The 9983-nt window shown below is 26.1% G+C and overlaps 1 protein-coding gene across 1 annotated transcript; it reads right to left on the bottom strand.

Annotated features, from left to right (window-relative positions):
- Nucleotides 1-3467: 3467 nt before the first annotated feature.
- On the bottom strand, nt 3468-5512 carry LOC101498556 (ribonuclease 1-like). Its single transcript, NM_001279158.1, has 4 exons — nt 5359-5512; nt 5031-5186; nt 4011-4209; nt 3468-3886 (listed from the first exon to the last, which is right to left on the bottom strand). The coding sequence occupies exons 1-4, from the start codon at nt 5467-5469 to the stop codon at nt 3663-3665; spliced, it is 690 nt and encodes a 229-aa protein (NP_001266087.1). The 5' UTR covers nt 5470-5512; the 3' UTR covers nt 3468-3662.
- Between the last annotated feature and the right edge of the window lie 4471 nt (nt 5513-9983).

Raw genomic sequence — 9983 nt, 5'->3', positions numbered from 1 at the left:
TTCATTTATTTTAATGAACTAATCTAAAATCGACTTATTTATTAGATGTAACTCTTTTTTATCTTTGAGTTATTAAAACACAAGTTGTACTACTTGGTAGTTTTGAAACTCACTTTAAAAATCGAGAACAATAAAATATATTTAGAGGATTAAATTAGATGTGACATCTTCTTTATTCCTTGATTTTTGGGACACGAGTTGTACAACCTGATTCTTCTTAAAACTTGTATTTTAAAGTATTTATTCAAATTAAACTATTTTATTTTTTCTATTTTGTCAAAACATTTTTTATCACAAAACAAATTTTCTTTAAAATACACTCAATACATCCGTATTTTTTTGTAACTAAGAACTACGTAGCTTTGATTTCTCCATCGCACCAGGAGATACGTAGGAGCAAGATCACATTGTTGTCAAGCACATAAATAAAAATTTCTTCTTTTGTCCTTCATTTGTTAAGTACATATTTATTTCAAAACCATATTCTAAAAAATAGTAATAATTGTTATTCATATTTAATAATAAAGAAAAATAAATATACTTAAGTTAAAATTAATCTTGTACAATTAATTATAGGTAACCGTTTTTAACGGATGTCGTAGGGTGCTAATACCTTCCCTATGCATAATCGACTCCCGAACTCAAAATTTGGTTTCAAATACCCTTTTCTTTTATTTTTAATATTTTTTTAAGGGTTTCCCAATATTTCCCTATTTAAAAATAAATTTTTGGGCGACTCCATTGAATTCGAGAGACACTCGAAATTTTAGGCCGCGACATTGCCTCAATTTTGTGAAGGATGAAGAACGTATGCAAAGTGGTGTATTATTTTTTATTATATGAAAAATTAATAAAAATTACTAATTTATTATTAAACGAATGTTTGCATTTTTATCTCTCATTGATATGTTAATTACATAATTGCCCTCTAATGAGTCAATATTCAATATTTGATCTAGTCTTCCTTCCTGAATTTGTGCATTTGTTTATTGCCCAGTCAATCCATAATCTTTGGACTCACGCATCTGATTATTTCCTGGTCAAAAACCTTGTAAAGTTTGGAGTGCACGTTTTTATGGTTAAAAACCTATGGAAGATTGGAGCTCATGTTTTATGAATCTTGATTGATGGATCTCTTGTTTTTCTCTGATCCAGTTGCAGATTTCCTCTATAAATAAAGGGTTCTCCTCAGTTGAAAAAGCACACCAAAAGTTCTTTGCATCTAAGGCTTTTCTCTGTTTCTCCTCGTTTCTTTCTCACTTCTTATCTTTCTTTCCAGTGGTCGTTGTACCATATCACGAGTGGTAGCCATTTGACTCGCTTATTAAGGGTGTAATTCTAGAGCGATTTTATACAATCCAGTAGAACTCTGATACAATATACTTGGGCTATTTTATCTTGGGAATTTTGTGGTTGATAGTTTGTCTTGCAAAATATGGGCAATGTCGTGAAACGTCTTAAAGAGATCGACCTAGTACACAAATAACCCAGTAATATTTTTGATAGCATAAATCGATTTTAAAAGTTTTTCAAAACTCAAAAACGACATTTATCATTTATTGATATAAATGGATATAAATGTTTGTCTAAATGACAAAAACAAAATCATCATGTCAAGGAAACTATGGTTGAATACATCATAGTTATTGCATCTACACTACATTAGCAATGTAAAAATAATTTTATGTATCGATGACAATTAAACAAGTCAAAAGTTGTCTCAAGAATCAAGTGCAATAAGTATTCAAAACATCTTGGACCAAAGAATAAAGAAAATGCTCAAAATAATTATTTGAAACCTTGGGAAATATGTCCAATGGACATATTATGGATTCACATAAACTTTCTTTATGAAGGAATCTCAAAAGAAATATATCATATAATATATTAATTCTTCAAGAGAATAATTGTTGAATTTTGAAGATAACATCTTCATGAAGAAAATGTCTAGTACATTCATGTTTATAAGAAAATATCGCAGTGATACTTGATAGACAAGATACAATATGTGCAAACACCAAAAGATATCGTGGAAAGTATTGCTTCAACCAAAAATATATTCTCTCATATAGAATAGCATATTCTCAATTATAATGAAATAATATTCTCATAATGAACACGCTCATTGAACTGATAAATATTTTATCTGTTCAGTAAAATGACAAGAACAAACTTTGAAGAAAAATAATTTCAAGATTCATATGAAAAATCATCTCATCCTTTTTGCTCACGTTTTATTCCAGACTCAAAACAGAACATTCTAGTTTAAACAAGAACGTTCGGAACATAAGTGCAAGCAAATATATTGTTTCAAAGAAAATAATTGACACATGAAAAAACTGAACAACGACTATATTCAGTTTTAACTAAATATTCAAAGTCTCTCGTCATCTTTAAATCTAAGATCAATTAAAAGATGAAGACAACAGTTCAATTAAAAGTCTATCTACACTTGTTCAATTAAACACAAGTTCTAAAGCTCTTCTTTCAAGCAAAACTTCAAGTTCTTTACATTATATTGGTGGATCATTCTTATATAAAAGTGGTTATAATTTTTTTTTTTCTCTAGTTTGAAAGGTGTTTATAATTAAAAATCCTTTTTAGTTTGAAAGTAAGATATAAAAATTTCTTTTTGGGTTGTAAGGTGAAAGTTTTAATTGGTCAAGGTTAGATCAAGAGAAAATATGTGAAGGAGAGCTTTCTTGTTCTAAAACACATAGTGAAAATCTTAAGTTGAGAGAACCAATATATTTTGTATGTGCGATCTTACTATCTCTTATCTTTAATTGTATGCACTTACATATCACATTTCACTATAATTTTTTTATTTACAATATTTTAACTTCATATAATAAGTCCATAACATTATGATCATTTGAAAAAAAATTTAATCATTTTTTATTACCAAGTTTAATTTTGAGTAAAAACTTCAATTAATTGGATAAACTAAATTCTAATGGTGTGCAAAAAATTGATTAACAAAGAACACCGGATTTCAATGTGTCAGTTCAATTTTTACACTAAAAATCCTTAAAATTTGTCTATTGTAGTATGTGTATATTTTTGATTATCTGGTTAATGATTTTCACATAGTTAATAAAGTACAATAAGTGGTTAACCACGTCTATCAATAAAATTTTAATTAATTTAATTTTTGAGTGTTAATTTTCTACATGTAGGCATGTGTTATGCAGATAGATACTAGATTAGTATACGATGGTGTCCGAAGTGGATCACGTTTCAACCTTTAACATCAATTTTTAAGCCTTTAGCTTATTATTTACAATGCTCTAGTGTTACTAATTAGCTCAAGATAATTAATTTTAAATAATTAGAAAGAATTCAACCATTAAGTGTATGTTTGGTTGTATTATTAGAACAAAATTAATTTTAAATGTGTTAATTGATTTTGACATGGGAATGGTGTTATTTTAAAACCATAATATGTATTTTTACTTATAATTGAATTTATAGAGAATATGGGAACAAGTGCATGCTTAACACAGTTTGGACAAAAAGAATATAATATTGTGGACCAAGATTATATATATAAACTTTTAATAAATATTCATATTCAATTATCACCATTCTTAGATACGTGACAAGGATTACAACTAAACAAATTTCATTAAGATAGATATTATTTGTGTTTAGAGTCAAACTTAAAAAGTTGGGAACTCAATTTCAGGTCCACACTTTCCATGGGGGAAGACAGGGCAATCAATGAAGTCTGATCCAGAATTGTCGACACACAAATAAACTTGGTATAGCTGACTATTACCAGATGAATCCCTATTGCATTCAATAAATGGAGCAAATCCAACTCCATCTTGTATAGCCGTTTTAATGTTGCTCAAACTGTAGGATCCTCCATCAGCATTTATTCCTGACACACAATGCATGTTGTTAGTCATTTGATCAAGTTGGGTCATTTTATATTTTTTATTTAAAATTTGGTCATTTTTATAAATTTAAAAAAAAAAAATAGAATAAAAATAATGGATATTTACCTGCACTTGTAAGAGCTTTGAGAAGATTGGCTTTTTGTTTCAAGTTGAGAGTTGTTTCAAAGTAGTCATGTTGATTAAGAACTGATTCTGAACAAGTACCATGTTTCTCCCATTCATGGGTCCAAAATGTAATTCCATCGCCACTTGGGCATGCTAATGTGGGCCAGTTCTTTTGCAAAGAGCTGGTCAGACCAGAAATCTGTAATCATATCAAAAATCCAATTTAGTGCTAAGTTAATAGTCACATAAATAATGTAACATTCTACCTCAAATATTTTACATGGAACATTTAATTGACAAAAATTAATGTAACCAATCTACATTCTACCTCAAATATATAAATTTTGTTATAAAAAAGATTGAATGAAATACTTTATTGGATATTTTCTTTTTTGCTTTTTAGATTCTAATTTGTGATTAAAAAACAATTTTTTTTTAATGTATCCTCTACGTACAAGATTTTTTTCAAGGATCTACGTACAAGTTATGTCACGATATTTAATTAAAAGTTTAGCATAAAGTTGAACGGATGTCCTATTATTCTAGCAAAACTTGAACGGTATTCAGAAAATGTTTGTTTTTGGATGATGGAAGATAAAGACAAACACCTTTTTATAATGACTTGTAAATAAGATTAAATGGTCTTTTTGTGGTTACAAAACGTGCTTTGCTAGTTCACTTATTTATAACCATTAAAAAAATAAATTCACTTGTATGTTGGTGTGTTTAATAAAAATTCATTTATAATTTTTTTAATAGCAAAGTAGTGATTAAATCTTCATTTATAATGATTAAATATTTAAGCATGCCAATCATTCAGGGATATTGGTGTTATGAAAGTCTATGATTTGATCGCATGGAAAAGTATTAATTTATTAATAAAGGATTATTTTGTTCTCGGCGGCAATGTTTTCTAAAATAATAAAATGTAAACATAAAAAAAAAAATTAAAAAAAAAAATTGAAAACTTTGCAAATTACAATGTGATATGAAAAATTGAATAGATGCAAAATGAAATACCTGAGATTCATCAAATGGTTTACTAGGATCACAGTTAGATGGGTATGTACCATCCTTGTAATTAGGCCATAAACCATGAATTCCAAAATCTGCATCAGGCTTCCCTGTTGTTGGGTAGCAACAAGCCTTTTTTGAGTCACAATATGATCCTGGCCACTACATATTCAAAATCTCAAATTATTATTTAATGTATATTCTTTACAACAACAAAAAAATATATATATGTATAGATTATAAATGAATTTGACAAAACATTTTTAAAAACATGTGTAGATTTTTTAAAATATAGAATAGGAGTCTCTTAACTAAAATTATGATGATATATTACCTGTTGAACGAAGTAGAAGAAATCAAAGTCTTGTGATTGTGAAGCACATAGAATAGAAAAACATTGCAGCACCAAGATAGCCTTGATTAAAATTGAACCTTGAAACTCCATTTTCGAATGTGTTATAATTTCAAAAGAGTTGGTTGGGTTTTTATGGCTTTGAGTGGTATGACAGATATGGAATGGAGTTAAAGAATTGATGTATTTATAGAAATAAATGAAGAGTGGGAAAATAAAAGGACAGAGTATCCAACCAGTATATACTTGCAATTGTTATCAATCAATTATTATAATGTCGGTTCTTTTCCCAAAAAAATAATGTTGTTTAAAGAGTTACTCTCTAGTCTTCATAATAAAAATAACTTTAGTCAAAAGTTATATTCATGGAATCTATAAAAATTTTGTTAATTCATTTTCTTTTTATATTTCATTCCAATTAAAATAATTTATTTATAATTATAAGAAAATATGTTTTACTATGTATTTATCATATTAATAATATACTAATATCTAATAAAAATAATTTAATAAAAATAGTATTTTTTTTATATAACTTCTTAATATGTATAAAATGATTAAATAATTTAAGTATTTTAAGATGAAATTAATATTTGAAATCAGAAGGATTTTATGATATTTATATGTATTTTATTGATTTTATAAAATTTATTGATTTATATTTATTTTATTTATATAACTTCTTAATATGTATAGAATGATTAAATAATTTATTTATTTTCATTTATTTTTATTTTCATTTTCTGATTTAATAGTTAGTAATTATGGTATTGCATTAAAAATAATAGAAATCTTTATCGAGTCAAAAAAATAAATAAAAACCTTCCTTGTTCTTGACATGATATTAATAACTTTAAAAAAGTTATGAATTACTTCCGTCCGAATAAGTAAAACTTTCAAACAATATTTCTTTATAGTGAATTATAACAACGGAAAATATCTTTCTTTTTATCTCTACTCTTTGACATTCAAATTGGTTAAATTTAAGTGATATATTTATTTTTGATTTTTTTTGGAACTGAATTTGAGTTATCTTTCTAATTGTAAAATCTAAGAAGATAGTTAAATTATATACTTTTAAAGAGTATTTCGATTGTGCTTAATGTTTTGAATAACTTTTAAATATTACATCACGATAAACAATTTATTAAGATGGTACTCTAGAAGATTCATCATACTACCAAATACTATTAATAAGTATTCTTAATGATAATATTTATAAATTATCCTTCATTTACTATAATCTTTTATATTTTCAACGGTCCAATTTAATAATTATAAAGGATAATTTGGACAATAAATTTTAATTTTTTGTTAGGATTACATATATTAAATATAATCAACTTCATTTTTTAATACTTAATTTGATTTATTTTTATTTATAATTCATTTCAGATGGAATATTTTTATTGTTATGAAAAAACTTTGTCAAGATCTTTTAATTTAATTAAAAGTTTCAAGTTAATTTTATATTTTTTTTATTAAATTAATTATTTATCTTTAAAATAATTACAAGATTGAACAAATTTTTAATTTTACTCTATTTTTCCTATTAGTTTTTTTATCAAAAGTTTTACTTCATTATTCAAAAAAATAAAATGCATCTCTTTTTTTCTTTCTGTTTTTGACCAGAATATTTTGCATTAAAAAACTTTACTCAATCATTTAAAAAGGTAAAGTATATATTCAAATCACTAATAATGTCTAAATTATAATATTTAGACATGAATCGATTAATGTCTAAAAAATGTGATTTTGTTGTCATCAATGGTGGTCAGAAGTTTGTTTTGACAAAAAAAATTAAAAATATTGTTATTTGATAGTATCTTTGAAAACTATGAAATGTGATTAAGAAAATGTGATTATTTTCTTTTTAAATGTGATTATTTAATAGTATCTTTTAAAGTTATGAATTTGTTTCAAAAAAATATTAGAACGATGACTCATTTTAAATAGTTAAAAAGTTAGTATTAACTTGAAATTATATTTAAATGTCATTTGTAATTGACTTATTTTGATGAATTTAAATAAAATAGTTTAAATTTTTTATGTTTCATTCGGTAAAAATATTATATTTTAAAATAATTTATAATTATTAAAATCACATTTGTTTTATTATATATCCAAATTTTTAAATTGAAAGATAATTTTTAAAAAAATTAAGACGGTCCGGATCAAATATTCCATATAAAATATTGACATGTAAATAATTAAAAAAAATAAAAATGAATTTAACAAAAACAAAAGATAAATAATTTATTTAACACTCTAAATGAAATTAAAGGAGTACAGGTGTAATTTGCCAACTAACAATTAATATTATTGATGTTGTTGTGTGAAAGGAGTGTGTTCATATTGGGACGAAGGTGGTCGGTACAACGACGTGCAAATCAAAATTATTTGTAGCTCTTCGTAGTTTGGAGTTATTATGGCCAAAACCAAAACAGGACGCAACTATGTTCACAATTCATACAATTATTAAATTCTAAATACACTATTTTGAGTATTGTTAATATTTTTTTTTTAAAGGGTTTTGTTGATATCTAAAAGTAAAAACCTATAAAAGTCTACAGGTATAAGTATCTTTATTTTTTAAATCAAATTAAAATGTTTTTTTTAATGTATTCTATTAATTTAAATGAATAGATACATTTTTACAAAAAAAAAAAATATGTGTTTTGTTGATATCTAAAAGTAAAAACCTATAAAAGTCTACAGGTATAAGTATCTTTATTTTTTAAATCAAATTAAAATGTTTTTTTTAATGTATTCTATTAATTTAAATGAATAGATACATTTTTACAAAAAAAAAAAAATATGTCATTTATTCAAAAATATTTGAATGAAATGATATAAAAAGATTTAAGATCATGTGGTTCTACTTGTCCCGAGACAAACATATATATATACCCAAAAAGTAAGTTATGTTTTAAGATAAATGGTAACAAGTCAAAGACAATTGGTAAACAATCAAAAAAGAAAATAAAATATTGAGACATGTGTATTTAATATCTTAAAATTTTAAAAGTGATTTTTTTAAATAAATCTTTTTTTTTTCTTTTTTTATTTTATTTTATTTCCTAACACGTGCTTTTAAGACACTTGTTAGCGTGATTCATGTTTTAATTTAGCTAATTTTGTTTTTTAGTATACAAAGAGGGGATATACTGCTAAAAATTACAACACTAAAGGAATATTTCGAGGCATGCAAGCGCCATAAATGTCATCAAGAAGGAGTCTATGGAGTTCTTTAGGAGGGGACTCCATATTACATAAGTCAAAATAGTTTAAAGAAAAATTAAAATTTGTTAGCCAATCCACTAATCAATTTCCTTCCCGCAAAATATGGTTAATCTGAATATGTCAGTTCATGTTCCTTAGCTCAAGAATGTGACAAATTAAGGTTGGGATTGCTCCATTCATATTGCAATTTCATGTTACCATGTCAATAAGGCTCTATGAATTGTTTTCCACTTGAAGATGCGTGATCCCCTAACGGCTAGTGATATCCATATCCATGTACATACCTCATATCTCAGCATGAAGGGTCTCACATGTCCTACTTTGTGTGCCTAGTTGGTCAAACAGTTCTTACTACTGTCCCAAAGAAGGTCGCCACACCCTGAGAGGTGTCAATAATCAAATCAATAGAGAGGTTCATGAAAGAATGGACGTTAGACATCCATTTATCAAGCCAAAAATTTATATGTTGTCCATTGCCCAATTGTCAAACCATATGACCCTAAAACCTGTCCCAAATATCAGCCAAGTCCCTTCCATAAAAGTTATGACTGTAAGACATTTATTCACGTGTTTGTGTGTTATATATTTGGGATAACAAATTTATAGACTCTTGATTGGAAGCGTCCATGAGAATAAAACTCTGATGTCATATGTGATTAAAATTTTATCTTGAATATTTTATATTTGTGGTTGCCTAATTGTGTTTTAAATAGTGATATCTTTGTGGTTGCCTAAGTGGCTAGTGATTTGTGTTTTTAATATTTTATATGTGTGGTTGTCTAAGTGGTATGGTTGGTGGTTTGTGTTTTAAATATTGTTATCTTTGTGGTTCCTTAAGTGGTTGGTGATTTGTGTTTTAAATAATGTTATCTTTGTGGTTGCCTAAGTGGCTGGTGATTTGTGTGATTATCTAGTGAGTGGTGACATGTACCTTTGAGCATCATTATCATTTCATAACATATCATATGCATATTTGTGGACGCCTGTGTGGCTGGTTTAATTTTTCCTCATAGGTATGAATGACTTCTGTGTGAACGTCTGTGTGGCTGGTTATATCCGGATCATATATATTTAGGAGCATGCATAACTTGCATAAATTTTATTGTTATTTTATTTTGATCTAATTATTTGCTCTATGGTTGCTACTTGATTTATTTAGATACATTTTATGACTTTTAATACATCTTTGAAAACTATTAAAGAACCAATTTCTTTAAATCTTGGCTAAATTACATTCGTGGTCCCTTAACTTAATTTCAGATAACGTTTTAGTCCTTTATCTTATTTTTTTCCCGACTTGGTCATTTATTTTAATTTTAAGTGACAATTTGATATTTTATGTTTTAAAATTTCAACAATGATAT

This window comes from Cicer arietinum, chromosome 2 (genome assembly GCF_000331145.2).
Source record: "Cicer arietinum cultivar CDC Frontier isolate Library 1 chromosome 2, Cicar.CDCFrontier_v2.0, whole genome shotgun sequence".
In the NCBI taxonomy this organism is placed as follows: domain Eukaryota; kingdom Viridiplantae; phylum Streptophyta; class Magnoliopsida; order Fabales; family Fabaceae; genus Cicer; species Cicer arietinum.
The sequence above is the reverse complement of the archived record's forward strand: the minus strand, read 5'-3'. Positions and strand labels throughout refer to the sequence as shown.